This window comes from Piliocolobus tephrosceles, chromosome 15 (genome assembly GCF_002776525.5).
Source record: "Piliocolobus tephrosceles isolate RC106 chromosome 15, ASM277652v3, whole genome shotgun sequence".
NCBI lineage: Eukaryota > Metazoa > Chordata > Mammalia > Primates > Cercopithecidae > Piliocolobus > Piliocolobus tephrosceles.
The window spans coordinates 32,325,718-32,351,006 of record NC_045448.1 but is presented as its reverse complement, the minus strand read 5'-3'; the positions used below and the strand labels follow the sequence as shown (position 1 = coordinate 32,351,006).

Sequence of the window (25,289 nt, the reverse complement as noted above, 5' to 3'; positions counted from 1 at the left end):
AGACGGAGTTTTGCTCTTGTTGCCCATGCTGGAGTGCAATGGCGCAATCTTGGCTCACTGCAACCTCTGCCTCCCATGTTCAAGTGATTCTCCTGCCTCAGTCTCCCAAGTTGCTGGGATTACAGATGCGTGCCACCATGCACAGCTAATTTTTTGTAATTTTAGTAGAGACGAGGTTTCACCATGTTAGCCAGGCTGGTCTCGAACTCCTGACCTCAGATGATCCACCTGCCTTGCCTCCCAAAGTGTATTTTTTTTTTTTTTTTGAGACGGAGATTCACTCTTGTTGCCCAGGCTGGAGTGCAATGGCACAATCTGGGCTCACCGCAACCTCTGCCTCCCAGGTTCAAGCGATTCTCCTGCCTCAGCCTCCCTAGTAGCTGGGATTATAGGCATGTGCCACCATGCCTGGCCAATTTTATATTTTTAGTAAAGACAGGGTTTCTCCATATTGGTCAGGCCGGTCTCGAACTCCCGACCTCAGGTGATCCACCCGCCTCGGCCTCCCAAAGTGCTGGAATTACAGGCGTGAGCCACCGCACCGGGCCCCCAAAGTGTAATTTTTGAATTTTTAGTAGAGATGAGGTTTCACTATGTTGGCCAGGCTGGCCTTGTACTCCTGACTTTGTGATTCGCCCACCTCGGCCTTCCAAAGTGCTGGGATTACAGGTGTGAGCCACCGCATCCGGCCTCAAGTAAACAGTTTTATTGTTCTCAAGTTCTCAGTTTTGAGGCTCAGAAGAAGTTACTTTCTGACTGAAATTAAGCTAAAATAAACATTTAACAATTTTAAATATAGGTGAAAGAGCTTACAGTGCTGCCTGGCAAATAACTTGGCAAAGGTCTCCTGGTTAAGTGGTAAGGCTGAGATTGGAAGATGGGCAGTCTAGCTCCAGGCTCCCCTCTTAGCATTAATATTTGAAGATAAAAGGGTTGAGAAGGAAGTTTATCCTATATGACCTAAGAATCCTATTGAGTTCTTTAGCTTAATGTCTTATTCCGTGGTCGACCTGGAGAGAAGAAGGGGCTGAGGGTGTACTGCTGGCCTGGATATAAAATCCAAGTAACAGACTTCACACAGAATTGCTTTTCCCTTTGGAAGACTAAAGGTTTGCAACTGCACCAGACTTGCTGTGCCTGGCTCTATTCCTTAAGGATGAGTTTAGTCCTATAAGGATTTTTGGTCTATTTTCAGGAAATAGGCTTCTGGTGGGTCTGCCCCACAATCCACTGTATGTGCTCATTGTTCACCTCAGGCTAAGCTGAGGCTCTCCCTCCTGCTGCTTATTCAAACTTCAACCTACTCATGCAAAGCAAGGGAATTGGTATATTAAGTGGAAGATAAACAGGATCATGGATTTTTAGATAAGGCCAAAGAAAATTTATTACTTTAAAATTAATTAAGAAATACTTCATGGTAAATATTGGGAAGTTTTTAATATTATCTGTATGGAAAACACTTGTCTTGCTCAAGACTGCATTGCTCTGATACCAGTGTTAATTTATCTTTGGAAGGTTTTGTAATAGCAGAAAGAAGTAGCTGAACACAAATGAGACGTAATTTTTTGTATTTTTAGTACAGATGGGGCTTCACCATGTTGGCCAGGCTGTTCTTAAACTCCTGACCTCAAGTGATCCGCCTGCCTCAGCATCCCAAAGTGCTGAGAGTACAGGTGTGATCCACTGCACCTGGCCTGAGACATATATTCATATATTCTTTTTCCTTTTTTTCTTTTCTTTCTTTTTTTTTTTTTTTTTGAGATGGAGTTTCACTTTTGTTGCCCAGGCTGGAGTGCAATGGTGCGATCTTGGCTCACTGCAACCTCCGCCTCCTGGGTTCAAGCGATTCTCCTGCCTCAGTCTCCCAAGTAGCTGGAATTACAAGCATGGGCCACCACACCTGGCTAATTTTTTGATATTTTTAGTAGAGACAGGGTTTCACCATGTTGGCCAGGCTGGTCTTGAACTCCTGCCCTCAGGTGATCCACCTGCCTCAGCCTCTCAAAGTGCTGGGATTACAGGTGTGAGCCACTGCACGTGTCCTAAGACATATATTCTTGACTTTGGGAATGGTATCATGAAAATGAAAAAATTCATGTGGCCAGCCATGGTGGCTGTTGCCTGTAATCCCAGCACTTTGGAAGGCTGACGCAGGAGGATCATTTGAGCCCAGGAGTTACAGACCAGCCTGAGCAACATAGTGAGACCCTGTCTCTGTAAAAAATAAAAATTAAAAATAAAAAAAAATTAGCTGGGCATGGTGGTATGAGTCTGTAGTCCTAGCTACGTAGGAGGCTGAGGCGGGATGACTGCTTGAGCCCATAGTGCGGTGAGCTATGATCATGCTGTCCTGCGGGACCCCTATTGACTCCAGTAGGGATGGCACCAGGTTCAAGAGGCTGAAGAAGAGACCTAGAGCCAGCAAAAGAGACATAGGGTTTAACCAGGGGTAAGTTTCATACAGGGACAGTGCAGCAGCAGTGGGCTGGACAGGAGAATCGTCACTGCTTATAAAAAGCATGCAGTTTATGTAGCACCTTTGCTTAGCACCCTCCACCCCAGCAACCTCCACATAGCAACCCTAATTTCTTAGGTTATTATTGCTGCCAGGAGCATCTGCCATACAGGGTCAGTCTCAGGGTATGTTTCAGTTAAGCTGTTGCTGTCAGGTGTGTCAGGTGTATACGCGCCACTGTGCTCCAGCTTGGGCAACAGAATGAGACCCAGTCTCAAAAAAATTTTTTTAAAAATAACAATTTAAAAAAAGATGCTCCAATTTATTGGTAATTGGGGACATTAAAACCACAACGAGATACCATCAGATTGGCAAAAGTTAAGAATTCTGAGAATGCCAAGCATTGTCATTGGATTGGTGAAGCAAAAGGAACTTTCTAGTCAGAGGGATGTTGGTGTATTCACTTTGGAGAGCAATTTGGCAACTTATATTGACGTGCATGCCTAGGACCCAGCCATTCTACTCCTGGTAAATTTTCTTTCTTTCCTTTTTCTTTCTTTTTTCTTTTCTTTCTTTTTTTAAGACAGAGTCTCACTTTGTCACCCAGGCTGGAGTGCAGTGGTGTGATCTTGGCTCACTGCACCCTCTGCCTCCCCCATTCAAGTGATTCTCCTGCCTCAGCCTCCCAAGTAGCTGGGACTACAGGTGTGTGCCACCATGCCTGGCTAATGTTTGTATTTTTAGTAGAGATGAGGTTTCACCAGGTTGCCCAGGCTGGTCTCAAACTCCTGGCCTCCAGGGATCCATCCACCTTGGCCTCCCAAAGTGCTGGGATTACAGGTGTGAGCTACCATGCCTGGCTAATTTTATAGATTTTTGTAGTATTTTTAATGCTTAGGGTAATATAATTTTAACTATCCATGTTATCTCATTTTAAAATGAGCTCTATTTTTCTCTTAAACAGGTTTCTGAAAATCAATAAGCACTGAAGTATATTTGTAATAAGATTATACCAAAGTCACTCATCTAAAATGTCCATATTTTAAGACTATGCCCAGGGAATAAAAGGATAGGAAGTGTATTAGTGACAAAGTGAATCCAGGGAAACAGAATCTAGAGAATGTATAAACAAAGAAAGAGATTTATTATATGGAATTGGCTTACTTGAATATAGAGGCTGACAAGTCCCAAGATCTTCAGTGTGAATCTGAAGACCAACAGGTCCAAAATCCAGGAAGAGCTAATGTTTCAGTTTAGTATGAAGGTAGGAAAAAAAATCAGCTCAAAGGCAGTCAGGCAGGAGGTATTCTATTATGTCTTATTCGTGGAGGAAAATTAGCTTTCTATTTGTTCTATTGAGGCCTTCAATTGATTAGATTAGGGCCACCCCCATTAGGGAGGCCAATCTACTTGTCTACCAGTTTGAATGTTTGTTTGTTTGTTTGTTTGTTTGCTTTGAGACTGAGTCTCGCTCTGTCGCCCAAGTGGGGCGATCTCAGCTCACTGCAAGCTCTACCTTCCGGGTTCTCGCCATTCTCCTGCCTCAGCCTCCTGAGTAGCTGGGACTACAGGCGCCCGCCACCATGACCAGCTAATATTTTTTTTTTTTTTTTTTTTTTTGAGACGGAGTCTCGCTCTGTCGCCCGGGCTGGAGTGCAGTGGCCGGATCTCAGCTCACTGCAAGCTCCACCTCCCGGGTTTACGCCATTCTCCTGCCTCAGCCTCCCGAGTAGCTGGGACTACAGGCGCCCGCCACCTCTCCCGGCTAGTTTTTTGTATTTTTTAGTAGAGACAGGGTTTCACCGTGTTAGCCAGGATGGTCTCCATCTCCTGGCCTCGTGATCCACCCGCCTCGGCCTCCCAAAGTGCTGGGATTACAGGTGTGAGCCACTGAGCCCGGCCACCAATTTGAATGTTAATCTCATCCAACAGTGCTCTCACAGACATACCTAGAATAATGTTTGACCATATATATGGGCAATCCATGGCCCAGTTAAGTTTATACATAAAATTAACTATCACAGAAAGGAAATATATCAAAATGCTATCATACACTTTTAGATAATAATAACTTCCTTTGAATTTGGCTCTATATTTTATTTAAGTACCATATTGTACTTCCTTAAACATTATTGCTTTTTTCATGCTTTTAGTTTTATATGTTCAATCACTTTTAGCTTTTGTCAAATTCATTTATGAATAAAACATATTCTCTTGAAAACCTAAACAAAGAATTGACATTTTGCTAAAATAATTTTCATAAGGCCAAATTTCTAACAATATTTTTGGCCATATGAGGTGGCTCATGCCTGTAATCCCAGCACTTTGGGAAACTATTTAGTCATTATTTCAAATTCTTTATTGTTGAAACATTTATATAATCCTCTTAATTTTCTCACTGATGATTGCAAATCTTTGTTTAAAGCGTGAGTTTTAAATGAACATGATTGCTTTTTGGATGAAAAGCGCATTTAACACTTTCAACACCACAATTTTTGATAACTGCTAGCATTTAACATTCACTTCACCACTTCCAATGTCATGTTTTTTTCTTTTCTTTTCTTTTTTTTTTTTTTTTTGAGACAGAGTGTTGCTCTTGTTGCCCAGGCTGGAGTGCAATAGCGCAATCTCAGCTCACCGCAACCTCTGCCTCCCAGGTTCAAGTGATTCTCATGCTTCAGTCTCCCAAGTAGCTGGGATTACAGGCATGCACCTCCATGCCTGGCTAATTTTGTATTTTTAGTAGAGACGGGGTTTCTCCATGTTAGTCAGGCTGGTCTGAGACTCCCGACCTCAGGTGATCTGCCTGCCTCTGCCTCCCAAAGTGCTGGTATTACAGGGGTGAGCCACTGCAACTGGCCGCAATGTCATGTTTTTCATTTCAGAGATGAAAATCATGTTTTATTTGTATTAATTCTTGCGCAGTATCAAAAGACATTTCAAGATGTTTCAAGACATGATCCAACCTATGGTTCATTATCATGTTCTTCCATAGCATAAAAATGTGAACATTTACAACATTTAAAATAATGCTAAACTTATCAACACTTTGCTGACACTTCATTCTGTGTGTTTCTAACTTATACCCTGTTTTTGAGACACGGTCTTACTGTGTCACCCAAGCTGGAATGCAGTGGTGCAATCTTGGCTCACTGGAACCACCTCTGTCTTCCAGGTTCAAGCGATTCTCCTGCCTCAGCCTCCCGAGTAGCTGGCATTACAGGCATGTGCCATCACGCCCGGCGAATTTCTTTATTTTTTGTAGAGAAGGGGTTTCACTTTGGCCAGGCTGGTCTTGACCTCAAGTGATGTGCCCACCTTGGCCTCCCAAAGTGCTGGGATTACAGGCGTGAGCCACTGCATCCGACCTCCAACTTACAACTTTTAATTCAAGCACAATATCCATTCAGAAAGGTATACATGTTATAAGTCTACAGCTTGATAAATTTTTCACAGACTAACTGCACCCATGTAATTAGCACTCCGATTACAAAATAGAACATGCTAACATCCTAGAAGCCCAAATCTCTGTGCCCTCCTTCAGTTACTTCCGTCCCATTCAAAGGTAACTAACATCCTGTTTTTGTACTTTACATTAATAGAATCATAAAGTATATTCTTTTGTATCTGTCTTCTGTTCAATATTATGTTTCTGAGATTCATCCATATATATATTTTTTTGTGATAGGGTCTCACTAGGTGGCCCAGGCTGTAGTGCAGTGGTGCGATCACAGCTCACTGCAGCCTCAACCTCCCGGGCCCAGGTGATCCTCCCACCTCAGCCTCCCGAGTAGTTGGGACCACAGGTGCATGCACCACCAAGCCTGACTAATTTTTTTGTATGTGTAGAGACGGGGTTTCACCATGTTGCCCAGGCTGGTCTCAAACTCCTGGGCTCAAGCAATCTGCCCACCTTGGCCTACCAAAGTGCTGGGATTACAGGCGTGAACCACCATGCCTCGTCACTCTACTTACTTTTTACCTAAGAATTACAATGCACTAATAGTAAAACCAAATAAAAAACTAGACTAGGCTGGGCGTGGTGGCTCATGTCTGTAATCCCAGCACTTTGGGAGGTCGAGGCAGGCGGATTACAAGGTCAAGAGACAGAGACCATCCTGGCCAACATGGTGAAACCCCATCTCTACTAAAAATACAAAAATTAGCCAGGCATGGTGGCACAAGCCTGTAGTCCCAGCTACTTGGGAGGCTGAGGCAAGAGAATCGCTTGAACATGGGAGGCGGAGGTTGCAGTGAGCCGAGATCATATCACTGCACTCCAGCCTGAGTGACAGAGTAAGTCTCCATCTCGAGGAAAAAAAAAAAAAAAAAATGAGATTAAAAGTATTTAAAAGCAGTAGCAACTGTTAGAGCAAGGAATGCTTCAAAGGTAATACACAATGAAGCTACATTATTTACCAAGATGCAGGCCAAGCTAGCAGATGTTACAAATGTTTCTTAGGTGTCACTACAACAAAGAGGTTATCACTAGTTGTCACAAAACACAAATTAATCCATATTAGAATTTACACAATTTATTAATTTTAATGTTGTACTTACAATAATGCTATTTACCATTGACACAGATGCATTTCAATATTTTAACAATTGAGACAGTCATGCTGGTCTCTATCAGTGAAATATCGTATCTGCTTATAAATAATCTCAACCAATACTGGATATTATTAATCTTTTAAAGTTTTGGCAATCCGAGAGGCCAATGTTGTTCATTCACATTTAATCATGAATGAATTTGTGCATCTTTGCATATATTATTTGGTCTTTTTACCCTCCCCTTGAATTGCTGATTTATATCCCTGGCCCATTTTATTGATTTATACATATTAATATTACATACATATGATTGTCCATGTATTTCCTTTGCCCATTTAAATTTACTGATTTATAATTTTTTTTTTTTTTTTTTTTTTTTTTTTGAGACGGAGTCTCGCTCTGTCACCCAGGCCGAAGTGCAGTGGCGCAATCTGGGCTCACTGCAAGCTCCGCCTCCCGGGTTTACGCCATTCTCCTGCCTCAGCCTCCCGAGTAGCTGGGACTACAGGCGCCCGCCATCCCGCCCGGCTAGTTTTTTTTTTTGTATTTTTTAATAGAGACGGGGTTTCACCGTGTAGGCCAGGATGGTCTCGATCTCCTGACCTCGTGATCCACCCGTCTCGGCCTCCCAAAGTGCTGGGATTACAGGCTTGAGCCACCGCGCCCGGCCTATAAATGTTTTTATTAAGAAAATTAGTCCTTTGTCTACGTAAGTCCTACAAATATTTTCCCCCAATCTGTAGTTTATCTTTTTCCTGTAGAATCATTTTTAATGACAGGTCTTCAAGTGTCTTGATCACTTTTCCTTTGGCTTCTGTGTTTTATGCAATGCTTTGAAAGCCCCATCTTCTCAAAGATCGTATGAAAAGCTTATTCCAGTTTTTAAAATATTTGATACATGGGTAATGTACTTTGGTATAAAGAGGGAGGTATAGATCCAGCTTTACATTTTTCTTTTTTTTTTTTTTTTGAGACGGAATCTCGCTCTGTTACCCAGGCTGGAGTGGGAGTGCAGTGGCACAATCTCAGCTCACTGCAAGCTCCACCTCCTGGGTTCACGCCATTCTCCTGCCTCAGCCTCCCAAGTAGCTGGGACTACAGGAACCCGCAACCACGCCCGGCTAATGTTTTGTATTTTTAGTAGAGATGGGGTTTCACCATGTTAACCAGGATGGTCTCAATCTCCTGACCTCACGATCCGCCAGCCTCGGCCTCCCAAAGTGCTAGGATTACAGGCATGAGCCGCCACCGTGCCCAGCCCAGCTTTACATTTTTCAGACTGGCCTACCATGTCTTTGTCAGACATTGCCATTTACCTACCTGGCATCCATTCTTCCTCACTAACAGATCCCTGACTTCACTCAGGGCTGGAATGTCCCAGCTTAAAATACTTTCCCCAACTGTCTTGCAGCAAGGGGGTGGCTATGTGATTCAGCTCTGTCCCATGAGACATGGATGGAAGCCACTGAGTGGGGCTTCCAGAGATTTTAAATAAGGACACCTTTGACTGACACACTCCATTTGGTCTCTTAAGCTTCATCTTCCTGCTTGAAATGTAGATGTAATACTTAGAGGTGAAATAACTTTTCTGAGACAATGAGGATGAAAGCCACTCACCAAAGATAGCAGAATAGAGCAATAAATGGAGCTTGAGTTATTAATAACACTGTTAAACTGCCATATCAGTTACGGATTATGTAATCTTGGATTTATTACGTGAAAAAATAAACTCACAGTGAAGCTAGTAATCATAGGAATTTTTGTTTCTTGCAACCAAATATGTTCCTATCTGATACAGTATCCCCACTTATTTAATATTCCATATTTTTATACCAATTTGACATGCTACCTGCATCACCTTCGCATGTATAATTAATTGGGTGTAATTCTGGAAACCCTCCTGTTTCATTGACCTAAATGACTTAAGTTTTTAATAGCTAACATAATAAGTCAATCTTTATTGAATGCCAAAACTATTCTATGTTTTTTACATTAATTATCTAGTTCATTTAACCCTCACAACAGCCCTTGGAGCCTTATTTTTTTATTTTTTATTTTTTTTGAGACGAAGTTTTGCTCTTGTCGTCCAGACTGGAGTGCAATGGTGATGTCTCAGCTCACCACAATCTCCACCTCCCAGGTTCAAGTGATTCTCCTGTCTCAGCCTCCCAAGTAGCTGGGATTACAGGCATGCGCCACCATGTCCAGCTAATTTTGTATTTTTAGTAGAGACAGGGTTTCTCCATGTTGGTCAGGCTGGTCTTGAACTCCCAACCTCAGGTGATCTGCCCGCCTCTGCCTCCCAAAGTGCTGGGATTACAGGCGTGAGCTACCGTGCCTGGCCAAGGAATTCTAAAGCTGTTTCAAAAGACTTTGCATTTCAGTATGCATCCCTAAACACTATAGCTTAATTTTCCCTGTGTTTGAACTTCATATAAATGAAGTAATACAGCAAATTCTTTGTTGTCTGTCTCTTTCACTCAACATAATACTTGTGAAATTCTTCATGTTCTTGTATGTGACTTTAGTTCATTTATTTTCATTGCTGCATAAGATTCCATTGTATAATTATGCCAACTTGTCTATTCTGTGTTGATGGACATGTTTCCATTTTTGGTTATTTGAATAATGTTAACTGTGCACATTCTTGTACATATGTCTCTTGTGGCACATGTACATGCATTTCTGTTGAATATATGTCAAGAATATAATTGCATACCTTGGTCTTTAGTATTAAAAGCACGTTTCTGGCTGGGCACAGTGGCTCATGCCTGTAATCCCAGCACTTTGGGAGGCCAAGGCGGGCAGATCTCCTGAGGTTAGCAGTTCGAGACCAACATGGTGAAATCTCGTCTCTACTAAAAATACAAAAATTAGCCGAGCGTGGCGGTGGGTGCCTGTAATCCCAGCTACTCGGGAGGCAGAGGCAGAGGCAGAGGCAGGACAATCGCTTGAACCCAGGAGGCAGAGGTTGCAGTGAGCCAAGATCGCACCACTGCACTCCAGCCTGGCAACAGAGCAAGACTTTGTCTCAAAAACAAAAAAAAAAAAAAAGCACATTTCTGATACTGTATTTCTACTCAAAAGCTCTGACAGGTTGGGCACGGTGTCTCACACCTGTAATCCCAGCACTTTGGGAGGCGGAGGTGGGCAGATCACTTGAGGTTGGGAGTTCAAGACCAGCTTGGCCAACATGGAAAAATCCCGTCTTTACTAAAAACAAAAAAATTAGCCGGGTGTGGTGATGGGCACCTGTAATCCCAGCTACTTGGGAGGCTGAGGCAGGAGAATCACTTGAACCTGGGAGGCAGAGGTTGCAGTGAGCCGAGATTGCACCACTGCACTCCAGCCTGAACGACAGAGCGCGACTCTGTCTCAACAAAAAAAGCTCTGACAAAGAAAGAATGGCCTAGAATGTCAGGTATGGTGCTGACTTACCTGTTCAATTTCATTGACTACTAAACTTCAAACTGGCTTTTTATATTTTTTAATTTTTTTCCCCAAGCGCACTCACAAACTGCGATTCTATCTGAAATAGTTTTCCCTACCTTCTTTGCCTAGTTAACTTTTATTTTTCCTTAAGATTTCAGCTTAAGCATCGTTGCTTCAAAGGAAGCTTCTTTTATATACTTGCTTACCACCACAGGCCTCTTTTTCTCATTTGTTGCACTAGTTTTACAATTTGTGAAATTGGCTGAGTCCCCAGCAAAATAAGCTCATTAAAGTCAGGGTGTGTGTATAGGGAGCGGGGGTCTTTTTTTTTTTTTGAGACGGAGTCTCGCTCTGTCACCCAGGCTGGAGTGGTGGCGCGATCTCAGCTCACTGCAAGCTCCACCTCACGGGTTCACACCATTCTCCTGCCTCAGCCTCCTGAGTAGCTGGGACTACAGGCGCCTGCTACCACACCCGGCTAATTTTTTGTATTTTTAGTAGAGACAGGGTTTCACCGTGTTAGCCAGGATGGTCTCAATCTCCTGACCTCATGATCTGCCTGCCTCGGCCTCCCAAAGTGCTGGAACTGCAGGCGTGAGCCACCGCGCCCGGCCTATGGGGGTCTTTTTTGCATATCATTGTATCCCTACACTCAGCACAGTACTAGGTTCATACAGGAAGGGGTTAATAAATACGTGATTAATATCTTCTGTCCCTTCACATTCCGAGTGCCAAATTCAAATGCTGTTTCTTCTCAATGTTTTATTATTCAGGCCACCACTAGCACAATCCTTTGAAAATAAATTTTTATAAGGTAAAAGATTTTATTAAATACCATTTGGTAAAAAAGATTGAATGAGGAATTTAGTACCTAGGCCCATCATAAACATGAGTGTTTTTACTGTTTTCCATGAAGAGACCATAATTATCATAGGAAGTAATTCTCCACAAGGATTACAAAACATATGTGTTGTTTCATTATTAAATGGTGCTTACTATTTAAAAGATACTTTACATAGAGAACTAATTCCACCAAAGTGAGTAGGTATAAAATAGAGCAAAAATATTGAACTTAAATCATTTATAAATTCTTCAGCAAGTGTTTGTTATGTGAACAGCAGCAATCTGCTTTTACAGTATCTTTTTCCCTTTATCACCAGATGAGAAATTTCTCCCCATTATCATTTTGTGTAATCTCATTTGCTCTTGTGTAAATACTTCTGTTTGGTTTTTAATAAAAATTGCTCAGTGGCAAATATTACAGAAAAACCAAGGTTTTTATTCTTGATAAACTTAATTCACTGATAGCCTGGTGGTAACAAAATTATTACAGGTGGGAATGCTTCCTTTTTTAATAAGTATTAACAACTTGTATATACACTATTTACAACTTCAAAATATTTTACACAAATATTCTTTTTCATATTAGTATCTAACTTATCTCAGCAACAGCATTAGTATAGCATGGACTACTATAAACGAAATATCTTCAAAGTAAAAACTTGCAAATATCTTGCTGAAAATAGAAAAGTTGAAATGAGGATACTGCCAATATAAAATGTAAAGTAGGGAAACATTTTACTACTGCCATCTTAATCTCCCCTATATTCTTTCTCTAATGTAACCTCCAAACTGCAAACTCAGTATATCAAAAGAATTTTCAAGGAGAAAACTAATCCTAAGTTTCATGTTTAATAACATATGCCTTGTATAGGGAACATTCTCTTAAACATTTTTTATATCACTGTAACCATAAAGACATGGTTTGGTCTAAAATTTTCACAAGTTTGTTACAAATAAAATATATTCATAAGTAGAACTTTCTTTAGAATGTATTTTTTAAGAGACAAGGTACTATGTTGCCCAGGTTGGAGTGCAGTGGTTTATTCACAGGCACGATCCCACAACCAATCAGCATGGGAGTTTTGATGTATTGTTTTGTAGTGCAAAAATGTAAGAATGTCTAGCTTTTTGATGTCAAAGTTGTAATTTAGGGATTTACTTGAAGAGTGTCAACAGATACTCAAACACACAAAATGCTGCTAGGAAATTACAGTTGAACCTTGAACACCACAAATTTGAATAGTGTGGGTCAACTTACATGCAATTTTTACTTTTGTTTTCGAGACAGGGTCTCACTCTGTCGCCCAGGCTGGCATGCAGTGGTGTGATCATGGCTCACTGCAGCCTCAACCTCCCAGTCTCAAGCAATCCTCCTGCCCCACAGCTTCCTGAGTAGCTGGGACCACAGGCAGGTGCCATATGTCCAGCTAATTTTTCTTTTGTAGAGATGGGGTCTCACTATGTTGACCAGGCTGGTTTTGAACTCTTGGTCACAAAAGAGTCCTCTCGCCTCAGCCTCCCGAAGTGCTGGGATTACAGCTGTGAGATTCCGTACCCAGGCATACGAACACTTTTTTTTTTCCCCAAACTAGGATTGAAAATACAGTACTGTCAGGATGCGAAACCCATATAAATGATAGGCCTACTTTTTGTATACTTGGATTCTGCAGGGAAGACTATGGGACTTGAGTATGAGTGGAATTTGGTATGCGGTGGTTCTGGTACCAATGCCCTTTGTATACAGAGGAACAACTGTATACAAATGAGGAATGGAGCACTTCTAATTCAGAATATTTTCTAAATTTAAAGTATTAATATGATTTTTTAGAGGCAAGGTCTCGCTATCTTGCCTAGGCTGGTCTCCAACTCCTGGGTTGAAGCAATCCTCCTGCCTTGGCCTCCCAAAGTTCTGGGATTACAGGCATAAGCCACCATGCCTGGCTGTAATTCAGTTTTTAAAGGGAAGTTTAAAAGTAGTACAAGGCTCAAAGGTTGAATTAAAGAAACCATTTATGAAGAAGAATAATAAAACAATATTACTTTGTGTACATATGTCAGTGCAGAGAATTGGTGAGGGTGATTTTTAGCTCTGTTAAGACTTGTTTCAGAATGCCATACCACAGTCTGAAAGAATCATATGAAAGTAAGACATTATTTTAAAAACAAAAGTGCTGGGCACGGTGGCTTAAGCCTGTAATCCCAGTACTTTGGGAGGCCAAAGCGGGTGGATCACCTGAGGTCAGGAGTTTAAGACCAGCCTGGCCAACATGGCAAAACCCTGTCTCCATTAAAAATAAAAAAAAATTAGCTGGGCGTGGTGGTGGGCACAGGTAATCCTACCTAATAGGGAGGCTGAGACACGACAATTGCTTGAACCCAGGAATTAGAGGTTGCAGTAAGCTGAGATTGCACCACACACTCCACCTTGGGTGACAGAGCAAGACTCCGTCTCCACCCCCCCCCACAAAAAAGTGTCACAATTCCCTAAAGCCTAAAAGTGGCTAAAATGTGCACTAACAAAAATGAATATTTAAAAATATTCAACTAGTTTTGTTGACTACGAAAAATATTTTTATTAAGTTGTAGAAGCATTATTTTATTCAATGCTTTGTTACATCAAAATTTTTTTAAATGACTAAATTTTAAATATTTAAACAAAAATATTTACTTTATATTTTAATTCAATGCAAATTTTCATGAATTTAGAAGTCTATATTAATACAGGTTGAGTATACCCTTTCCAGAATGCTTGGGTGTCTCAGGTTTCAGATTTTTTCAGATTTTGGAATATGTGCAGAAATACACAGTGGTTGAGCTTTCCTAATCCAAAAATCTGAAATGCAAAATGCTCCAATGAACATTTCCTTTAAAGTTTCACATCGGCACTCAAAAAATGTTCTTATCTAGAGCATTCTGAATTTTGGATTGGGGTGCTCAATGCCTGTATGAGTATTTGGGGAATTCCTGGAAATGGAGACATTATTACATAAAAAACTGTCTTACAGACCTTAGAAATAAGGTTTTATAATGGTTCATAAACTTTACAAATCTTCCTAAACTACTTTTTAAAACAATGCTTAATTATATATAGACTTTGATTTTTAATCAAAATTTCAATTATTTTATAGTCAACTTGAAACAGAAGCAAGCATGTCTCCTACTTATTTTTTGGAGGATTACCATTCCTCAGGAGTACTACAACTGGTAACACTTAAAACACACATATTTACTCACACACAACTAGAAGAGACATAGGATTATCTGTCCAGTTCTGTTTTTTTGTTTTGTTTTGTTTTTCGTTTTTTTTTTTTTTGAGATGGAGTTTTGCTCTTGTTGCCTAGGCTGGAGTGCAATGGCATGATCTCAGCTCACCGCAACCTCCGCCTCGTGGGTTCAAGCAATTCTCCCGTCTCAGCCTCCTGAGTAGCTGAGATTACAGGCATGTGCCATCACGCCCAGCTAATTTTGTAATCTTAGTAGAGATGGGGTTTCTCCATGTTGGTCAGGCTAGTCTCAAACTCCCGACCTCAGGTGATCCACCTGCCTCAGCCTCCCAAACTGCTGGGATTACAGGCGTGAGCCATCACACCCAGCCTGTTTTAAAAATTCTAATGAACTGACCAGGCACAGTGGCTCACACCTGTAATCCCAGCACTTTGGGAGGCCAAGACGGGTGGATCACGAGGTCAGGAGATCGAGACCATCCTGGCTAACACAGTGAAACCCCGTCTCTACTAAAAATACAAAAAATTGGTCAGGTGTGGTGGTGGCCACCTGTAGTCCCAGCTATTCGGGAGGCTGAGGCAGGAGAATGGTGTGAACCCAGAAGTCGGAGGTTGTAGTGAGCCACGATCGGGCCACTGCACTCCAGCTTGGGCGACAGAGTGAGACTCCGTCTCAAACAACAACAAAATTCTAATGAACTAATAATTAGGTTGGAAATCATGATTTAAAAAATCAGTTATGACTCAGAAAATATTATATAAAAATTCAAGGAGAGGACATTGTTATGGTCATCTTACCATTATTAGCCATAGCAGTACTGTATCTTGCACACATCTACAAATCATAGTGTTTTTGTTGTTTTTCAGAGTCTCGCTCTATTGCCCAGGCTGGAGTGCAGTGGCACAATCTTGGCTCACTGCAACCTCCACCTCCAAGGGTTCAAGCACTTCTCCCTGCCTCAGTCTCCCAACTAGCTGGGATTATACAGGTGCTTGCTACCACGCACAGCTAATTTTTGTATTTTTAGTAAAGATGGGATTTCGCCATGTTGGCCAGGCTGGTCTCAAACTCCTGACTCAAGCTGTTCATCCATTTTGGCCTCCCAAAGTGCTTGGATTACAGGCGTGAACCACTGTGCCTGGCCTACAAATCCTGTTTTTAAACTGACAATCTGTTCTAACTACTTTGCTCATTCATTAGCACAAAGATGGTATTGGTTGAGTTTGAAACACTGTAATTCGTATTTACAGAAACCATACCTTTTTAGAACAAAAATACCTCATTTTATCTTATATCATTAGGAGTACACATGAACCATATGATTTTTAAAATTCATACCTTAAAGCAATGATAGTTTTAAAAAATTAAATCGTTTTTTAATAGAGGTGATCCGAAAATACCTTCATTTATTGCCTTGTAAAATTCTACCTCCTGGTCCTGACCCCCACACTTTTTGTGAAAGATTCCAGGGTCAACACTATGAATGTCAATTATAACAAAGTATTAACCTCAGCAATTTCTGAAGTGTAACAAATGTTTCTCTTACAGTTGCTGCTTCTGTAGGCATAGATATTTCCTGATTACTTCATATTATTCTAACTTCTAGAAGTCCTATCCCTCTGGTGCTTCTCACCTGTTTTTTAAAAAAATCAGTACGTATAATTTTGTACATTATTCTAGCTCAAAGGTGCTTCACACTTTTTCTGCAGCTTAAAGTAAGTTTTTCTTTCTTTCCTTTTGGGATCGGGGAAAGGAAGAGGGGTGGGCTTGATAACATGCTCATTTGTAGGTTTGCTTCAGAGGTGCGAGATATTTCCTGATGGATAAGTTTGCTGAAGAAATACATACCGAGAGGTCGCCAAGTTATCATACTGAGGACAGCAGGAAACTCTTCCGGGTGACACCAGAAAGGATAATACAATAATTTGCTAATAGTTAACAGACATTTGCTATTTTGTGGACATACGTAAAATGATTTACCTACTTTACAAAGTAATACTAACTAAAGGTATATCTAAAAACCTTTGAAATTATTTGCAACAAATATTTCACTGATAAAAATTTCTTAATATTTCCCTTAGCAAAAACTGTACATTTGTTAGAGAGTACCTGATACTTGTTAAAATATCAAGTAATACAGGACATGGTGCTATAAAACAAAACACACAACTGGGAAGTATTTTATTTTTTTCTACTTCATATAACATTGTTCAAGACCACAAGATTTTAAAGGTCTCTTTCTCCAACTTTTATGATTTAGAAGTACCACTTAAAAATATTTACTGATGCTGTAAATATTACTGTTTTTGTACTAGTAATGATTTTAATGAATGCCATATCCATTATACCTCTTGCTCCTTTGGTCAGAAAGATAAACAGAAACTTTCAATCAGATGTTCAGACATTCAAAAATGGTTTTGAAAAGTATACCCAAACAAACCAAATATATATCAGCAACTATTAAAATCAGTTTAGTAATTATTAAGAATTCTTAACAAGGAAGTATTGAAGCATGTGTTGAGGTTTAAAAAATTATATACAATTTTAAAAACAAATTTAAATTTTTAAATAAAAAAGATTAATGGCCAAATTAAAAAAAGTTTGCGCATCAGATTTAATATCTTAATGTTTATCAGAAATATATTTTGTGAATAAGAATTATTTCATAAATATATATGTATAAATATAAATATATATCTGCAGGATCTGTGATGCTGGAGAAAACATTTTGAAGAAAAAAATTGCACTTTAGATTATCAGGATATTGTCAAATTTACCCTTCAAGTGAAATATAATTACCAATCCAGGTGCTTTTGGCACAAGTTTTTAGGTGAATATTGACACAATCTTAAAAACACAATGCTTTTGTATTTTATTCACTGGAATATGGAGAATCAAGCAGAATTTAAAATTCTGACCCAAAAATCCCAGATAACTGCAATTGCTTAATTAAATACAAAAAAAATATTGTTTTAAAAAGCGCTTAAACTTCCCTTTCCATCTGGAACGTGTAAAATTTTGCCAGCAACAGGTTTTCTCCAATTCCTTCAGCAAGAATTCCCAGCCTACACACAAATGTGACACCATCTTTTTCTATTCATGTATAACTTGGATCACACACCAGTATATAAAGACAAAAAATAAATGTATAATAAAAAGATTGGATAAATCAGAAGAGGCTTTTTGGTCTTGAATTCTTCACCCACTAACAATGAAGCAGCACTGTAGGCAGCCCAAAACACACCAAACAGCTTTAAAAGAAGGAAAAAAGACAAAAGGCAGCATATTAGCAAGTCAATTAACTTTTTGGATATCATAGAGTAAAAATGGTGTTTACAATATTTTGAAAAAATCAACAACCAATTTTGGTAAATAGCAAAACTTGTTACAAATGTTAAAAACTTATTAAGAATGTCCACCTTTGCTGTACTCCTTGACTTCTGTAAATGTGGTCTTATCAAACCTGTCTTATCATAAGAATCACTTGGGGTGCCTATTAAAAAGAGACTTGGAGGCCGGGCGCGGTGGCTCAAGCCTGTAATCCCAGCACTTTAGGAGGCCGAGACGGGGGGATCACGAGGTCAGGAGATCGAGACCATCCTGGCTAACACGGTGAAACCCCATCTCTACTAAAAAATACAAAAAAATTAGCCGGGCGAGGTGGCAGGCGCCTGTAGTCCCAGCTACTCGGGAGGCTGAGGTAGGAGAATGGTGCAAACCCAGGAGGCGGAGCTTGCAGTGAGCCGAAATCCGGCCACTGCACTCCAGCCTGGGTGACAGAGCGAGACTCCGTCTCAAAAAAAAAAAAAAAAAGAGAGACTTGGGAGGCTCTCTAGTTCTGTTGAATTATAACTTATTAGTTTTTTCTTTTTCTTTGAGTTATAATTTCTAAGGGAAGCATCTAGTTATCCGTATTTTAAATTAAGTTCCCTGGTAATTATGATTAGCCAACTTTTGAAAAAACTATTATTACACCAAATTACTGAGAGAAAACTAATTCCTGCAAAGTAGGAAATTTTCTTTTTCCTTCTAAATAAGAAAATCGATTAAGTAAAAATTTTATACAATATTTATTCTTAATATTTATTAAGTTTTTCCCCAGGAATAGGTAGAAATACAGGGTTGAATAAAAAAGAGAAAAAAGACCACATTTTGGTCAAGAGTTTAAATAAAGTATACTATAGTTTTTGGATTACACACATACATACTTTTAAATTATTTCTACTGGAAACTTATGCAATACTTATTGATGTAGTCAACTAACACATTTTACAGCATAAAATTAAGGAAAAACTTCAAGGGAAATCGGGGAAACTATAATAGGAACAGACCTGGCACAAGGCAGAGTTTCTAAACCTTGCAATATTGACATTTTAGGCTGCATACTTCTTGGCTGTGGGGAGCTATCCTGTGCATTGTAGGATGGTTAGCAGCATCCCTGCCCTCTACGCACTATTATATACTAGTAACACTATTCAAAAATACCTCTAGATGTTGACAAACGTCCCCTGGGGGACAAAATTGACCTCAGTTGAGAATCACTGCTATACAGGTAAAAACTAAATATTGGCAAACTTATTAAAAATGTATTTGGTCTGGTCCAGTTTTCCACTGGGTTTGTTGAACTTAAAAAAAAAAAAAGTAATCCTACAAAATAATTCAAACATACACAAAAGTACAGGGAAATATATAAAATAAAATTTGATCAAATTGCATTTGTATTTCATGATTAGATTGTTTTCATTATAAATGGTTGAAGAGTGATAAGTATTACGAGATTTGATGTTAAATAAAATCAGTGCACTTAAACTATATATTCTAATGCTAGAGTTTACTGATTAATTTCGCATCATATTTCTCAACAAACATCAGACTGAAATAAGAAATGTGTAATAGCTCACTAACTCACAGAAGAGTAAGTGATCAGGAAAAAAATTTTGCCAAAGAATAGTCTGAAGTTTAAAAACAATTTTACTCTAAATTTTTAATGATATATAAAAGAGTTTTCCATTTTACAATGATTTATATGTTGTATAAAGAATATTAAGGTCCAACTTTCAGAAAAACTACATGATTAAAAATGACCAGAGAACAACGGTTTTAACCATTTTGGGAGTAGTCTCAGAAACAAGCTTAACCCAAATGAAAAAACACACACCAGGAAGTGATCATGAGTGAGCGGTATGTTCACTAAGGCTGGAATAGGAGTAATTAAATGTCTGCTGCAACGTTAAGACTTTAAGTTCTAACAATGCCAATTTCAAAGAAAGATTTTAGGGTTATACTGAAGAAGAAAACAAGGTCTCTTTAGTCTCTGAAGTGTTTAAACACAAACATGATCTCAAAATATTATAATTTGGATTTTTATTGAGACAAGGTCTCACTCTGTCGCCTACACTGGGGTACAATCACCGCTCACTGCAGCCTTGACCTCCTCAGGCGATCCTCCCATCTCAGCCTCCTGAGTAGCTACGACTAACAGGTGCATGCCTCCATGCCCAACTAATTTTTGTATTTTTGGATAAATGGTTGAGTCTCAAACTGGGCTCAACTGATCCACCCACCTCAGCCTGATGAACTGCTGGGATTTATGAAGGTGAGCCACCATACCTGGCCTATTTTATAATATTTGTAATAAAAACAGCTTGAGTGCCTACTCTGCCAAGCACTGTATTAGGCAGAGACAGGGTCTTGCTCTGTCACCCAGGCTGGAGTGCAGTGGTGCAATCATGGCTCACTACAGCCATGGCCTCATGGGCCCAGGCAATCCTCCCACCTCAGCCTCCCAAGGAACTGAGACCACAGGTACCTGCCACCACATCTGCCTAATTTTTTGTGGAGATGGAGTTTAGACATGTTGCCCAGGCTGATCTCAAACTCCTGAGCTCAAGTAATCCACCCGCCTCAGCCTCCCAAAGTGCTGGGATTATAGGCGGTAGCTACCATGCCTGGTCAGCATTATATATACTTTAAACTCTTTGTAACGAACCCTAAAACGCAGTTGTTAAGTTTACCATTGTTAACAACAAAGTGACGGTAAGAAACGTTAAGATACTTTGGAAGACCAGACAACAACTAAGTGGCAGAACCAGGATTTGAATTTAGAACTGATTAGTTCCAAAACCTACACTTTCAATACCCAATGCTTATTATCAGTATCAGCTTAAAGTAATTCTAAAAGGAATCATTATTTCTTTTATATTGAAATTAGCAATAATTTCAACTGGCTCAGCTACTTAAAAACAAATACTTTCATGTGGAGGTTACATAACATCAGTTCTGAAAGTCATAGTCTTTAAAAGTTCCATTCTCCATAAAGAACAAAATTATATTCACTGTGTAATATACATACATGTGTCAAAGCAGTCACTTATTCCCCAAAGTTGTTCAACATTAATAAATTCCAATGTTTAAGTTATATTACTCAAATAGTAATAAATACATTACTATTAATACTTATCAGCAAATGTTTTAAGTGTATGTACATATGTTAATTTAACATAAATAACATAAAGAAGTCCTGATCTCTGCATTACAAAAATCCAATTTATTAGAACCACATCTATCATATTTGACAGGAAAGTTACTATTCAAACAGGAGTAACAGTTACTAAATAAATGTCCAGTGGAATATTAAATAAATATGCCCCTCAAAATCTGTCAGATTAACTCATATTATAAATATAGAAAATAACTTTTAAATTCAACATTAAAAAAATGCTGACCAGGCCGGGTATGGTGGCTCATGCCTGTAATCCCAGCACTTTGGGAGGCCAAGGCAGGCAGGTCACCTGAGGTCAGAAGTTCAAGACCAGTCTGGCCAACATGGTGAAACCCCATCTCTACTAAAAACAAAAAATTAGTCTGGCGTGGTGGAACACACATGTAGTCCCAGCTACCAGGGAGGCTGAGGCAGGATAATCACATGAACCTGGGAGGCACTCCAACCTGGTTGACAGAGCAAGACTCCATCTCAAAAAAAAAAAAAAAAAAAATCTGACTATAATATCCTGAAACCTGATTTGCTCTTTGTTTTTCCCCATAGACAAACGGTAATATCTGGTGATTAAAAAGGAAAAAAATAAAAGAAACATAACTGGTAAAATCAGTAAGAAAGGTCACTTCCAAAATACTACCAACTGTTTGATAAAGAGTTTTATATCACAATATTCCCAGCTAGAGGCCTAGTATACTTTTGATACTGGAAAACAGTAAACTATGTAATACATAATCCTTAACTTACTTTTATAAGTGTAGACACCACTTCAAATGATCCAACCACCAAAAGTATAGGGGCTATTACAATGAGAGGAAGTAATGAATATCCTATAACTCCAAGGACTTGGCCATATGCAACCTGTGAATTTTGAAAATTTCAAAAAATGTCATAGAAATCAAGATACTCATTTTAATCAAAATTGAACACCACATATTCCTTGCTGTATTCAAATAAATGTGAGCATTAAGAATAAATCATAATCTATTATACTCATTATTTCAAATTATCATATGGTCTCCCATGTTCCTGGGCAGTCTCACCAACCAACATGGTTTCAATTAAAATAAATTTGCTAATACCCAAATCTACATTTCCAGCATTTACCTCTCTCTTGAGTTTCATACTACCTTCAGTATATCTCTACATTACATTTTGTCACTACTTCCCCTAAATTGTAGAATTATTTAAAGGGACTACAACCACCCCATTCAGATGAAAAATCTAAGGTCTAGAGAACCTAGATGTTACCAATGCAGACCAGAAAGAAAGGGAAGGTGGCCAGGAGAGACTGAAGAGAAAAATATTTTTTAGTGACTACTTTATGCCAAGTTCTGTGATAGGGCTTCACATGCTGTGGAGATCAAATGAAATAACAACCCTATGAAACAGGCATTATTGTCCCTATTGTGAAGAAATTGATTCTTAGAGAGAAACAACGCTTTGCTTAGGAAAGCAAAGCTAGTAAGGTGTCAGTGTTCAAATTAAAATCTAGGCCCCTGAACTCCTACATCAACAGTCTTGAATTACCAAAAAACGTAATGATATATATTTTCATATTTTATACTAGATTTTGTCTAGGACATAAGAAATAATATATAAACAAATATAATTTTGTGTCTATTAGAATTATTTTAAATTTCCATATGCAGAGTAAAAAAGTTTCACAGATGTTACTCTAAATTAATTAAAGAGTTTTATTAAGATGCTCGATCAAACATATTCTAATATCATTCACTTATGAAACTGAAAATAGAAGGGAAAAAAGAAACTTTTTTAAAAGACGGATCTCCCTCTGTTGCCCAGATTGGAGTGCAGTGGTGCGATCTCAGCTACTGTAACATCCGCCTTCCAGGTTCAATAGATTCTTCTGCCTCGGCCTCCTGAGTAGCTGGGACTACAGGCGTGTGCCACCACACCCAGCTAATTTTTGTTATTATTATTATTATTATTTTTGAGACAGAGTTTCGCTCTTATTGCCCAGGCTAAAGTGCAATGGCGCAATCATGGTTCACCACAACCTCTGCCTCCCGGGTTCAAGTGATTCTCCTGCCTCAGCCTCCCGAGTAGCGGGGATTGCAGGCATATGCTACCACATCTGGCTTATTTTGTATTTTTAGTGGAGATGAAGTTTCTCCATGTTGGACATGCTGGTCTCGAACTCCCGACCTCAGGTGATCCACCCACCCCGGCCCCTCAAAGTGCTGGGATGACAGGTGTGAGCCACCACACCCGGCAATTTTTGTATTTTTAGTAGAGACAGGGTTTCACCATACTGGCCAGGCTAAAACAAAAACCAAAAAACCAACAACTACTCCTGGGCTCAAGTGATCCTCCTGCCTCAGCCTCCCAAGTAGCTGGGACTACAGGCATGCGCCACCATACCCAGCTCAAAAGTCCTTATTTATTTATTTTTAAGACAAGATCATACTGTCAGCCAGGCTAGAGTGTAGTGGCACAAACACAACTCACCATAGCCATAATGCCTCAGGCTCAGGCAAGCCTCCTACCTCAGTCCCTGGTAGCTTGGACCACAAGCACACACTACTATGCCTGGCTAATTTTTAAAGACATAGGGTCTCCCTACGTTGCCCAGGCTGGTCTTGGAACTCCTGGGAGCAAGCAATCCTCCTGCGTCAGCATCCCAAAGTGCTGGAACTACAGGTATGAGCCATGGCATCCAGCCCCTTTGAGTTCTGGTATGATATTAGAGAATATTCACAATCATCTGAAAAGGTTACTAAAATACTCTCCCTTTTCAATTATATACCTGTATAAAGCCTTATTTTCTTCAGATACTTTAGCCAAAATAATATATCTTAACAGATTGAATGGAAAAAGCATATATTAGAATCCAATTTCCATTCAGCCAGACATAAAGCTACTTACAAAAATGTAAAACAATGCTATGCTTCTAACTCTTTTGTTTTGGAAAATATGGTTGTTTTTCTTTAAATGTATTGTTTATGCTAAAATGTAGCTGGTTTATTGTTACAAATCTCTTTGGCAATGTGAGATCAAAACATTTGAGAATTTCTGGAAGAATAAATTCTGGCTGGGTACAGTGGTTCACACCTGTAATCCTGGCACTTTGGGAGGTCGAGGCGGATCACCTGAGGTCGGGAGTTCAAGACCAGCTTGACCAACATGATGAAACCCCATCTCTACTAAAAATACAAAAATTAGTTGGGCAGGGTGGCAAGTGCTTGTAATCCCAGCTACTCGGGAGGCTGAGGCAGGAGGATCGCTTAAACCTGAGAGGTAGAGGTTGCAGTGAGCCGAGATTATGCCACTGTACTCCAGCCTGGGTGACACAGAGTGAGACTCCATCTCAAAAAAAAAAAAAAAAAAATGAAATAGGCCGGGCATGGTGGCTCATGCCTGTAATCCCAGCACTCTGGGAGGCTGAGGCGGGTGGATCATGAGGTCAGGAGTTTAAGACCAGCCTGGCTAAGATGCATCTCTGCTAAAAAATATAAAACTTAGCTGGGCACAGTGGTGGGCACCTGTAATCCCCGTTACTCGGGAGGCTGAGGCAGGAGAATTGCTTGAACCCGGGAGGCGGAGTTTGCAGTGAGCCGAGATCGCACCACTGCACTCTAGCCTGGGTGACAGAGCAAGACTCTGCTTCAAAATAAACAAACAAACAAACAAATAAATAAATAAATAAATTTTGGCCGTGCGCAGTGACTCACTCCTGTAATCCTAGCACTTTGGGAGGCCAAGGTGGGCGGATCACTTAAGGTTGGGAGTTCGAGACCAGCCTGGCCAACATGGTGAAACCCTGTCTCTACTAAAATTACAAAAATTAGCTGGGCGTGGTGGCACATGTCTACAATCCCAGCTACTTGGAATGCTGAGGCAGATGAATTGGGAACGCAGCAGGTGGAGGTTGCAAAGAGCCGAGATTGCCCCATTGCACTGCAGCAGGGTGACAAAGCAAGATTCCATTAAAAAAAAAAAAAATTTGCCGGGCGCGGTGGCTCAAGCCTGTAATCCCAGCACTTTGGGAGGCCGAGACGGGTGGATCACGAGGTCAGGAGATCGAGACCATCCTGGCTAACACAGTGAAACCCCGTCTCTACTAAAAATACAAAAAACTAGCCGGGCGAGGTGGTGGGCGCCTGTAGTCCCAGCTACTCCGGCGGCTGAGGCAGGAGAATGGTGTAAACCCGGGAAGCGGAGCTTGCAGTGAGCTGGGATCCGGCCACTGCACTCCAGCCTGGGAGACAGAGCCAGACTCCGTCTCAAAAAAAAAAAAAAAAAAAAAAAAAAAAAAAAAAA

General features: G+C 40.0%; 1 protein-coding gene across 1 annotated transcript in view; it reads right to left on the bottom strand.

The window, feature by feature from the left end:
* Window positions 1–16,656: 16,656 nt before the first annotated feature.
* The window catches only part of YIPF4 (Yip1 domain family member 4), a 27,294-nt gene continuing 18,661 nt past the window's right edge, over window positions 16,657–25,289 (bottom strand). Inside the window, exons 5-6 of the mRNA XM_023216395.1 lie at window positions 21,753–21,866; window positions 16,657–17,760 (exon numbers count right to left, since the gene is read on the bottom strand). Of these exons, the coding sequence (XP_023072163.1) occupies window positions 17,623–17,760; window positions 21,753–21,866 (252 nt within the window). The 3' untranslated portion in view covers window positions 16,657–17,622. The remainder of the gene's footprint in view (window positions 17,761–21,752; window positions 21,867–25,289) is intronic.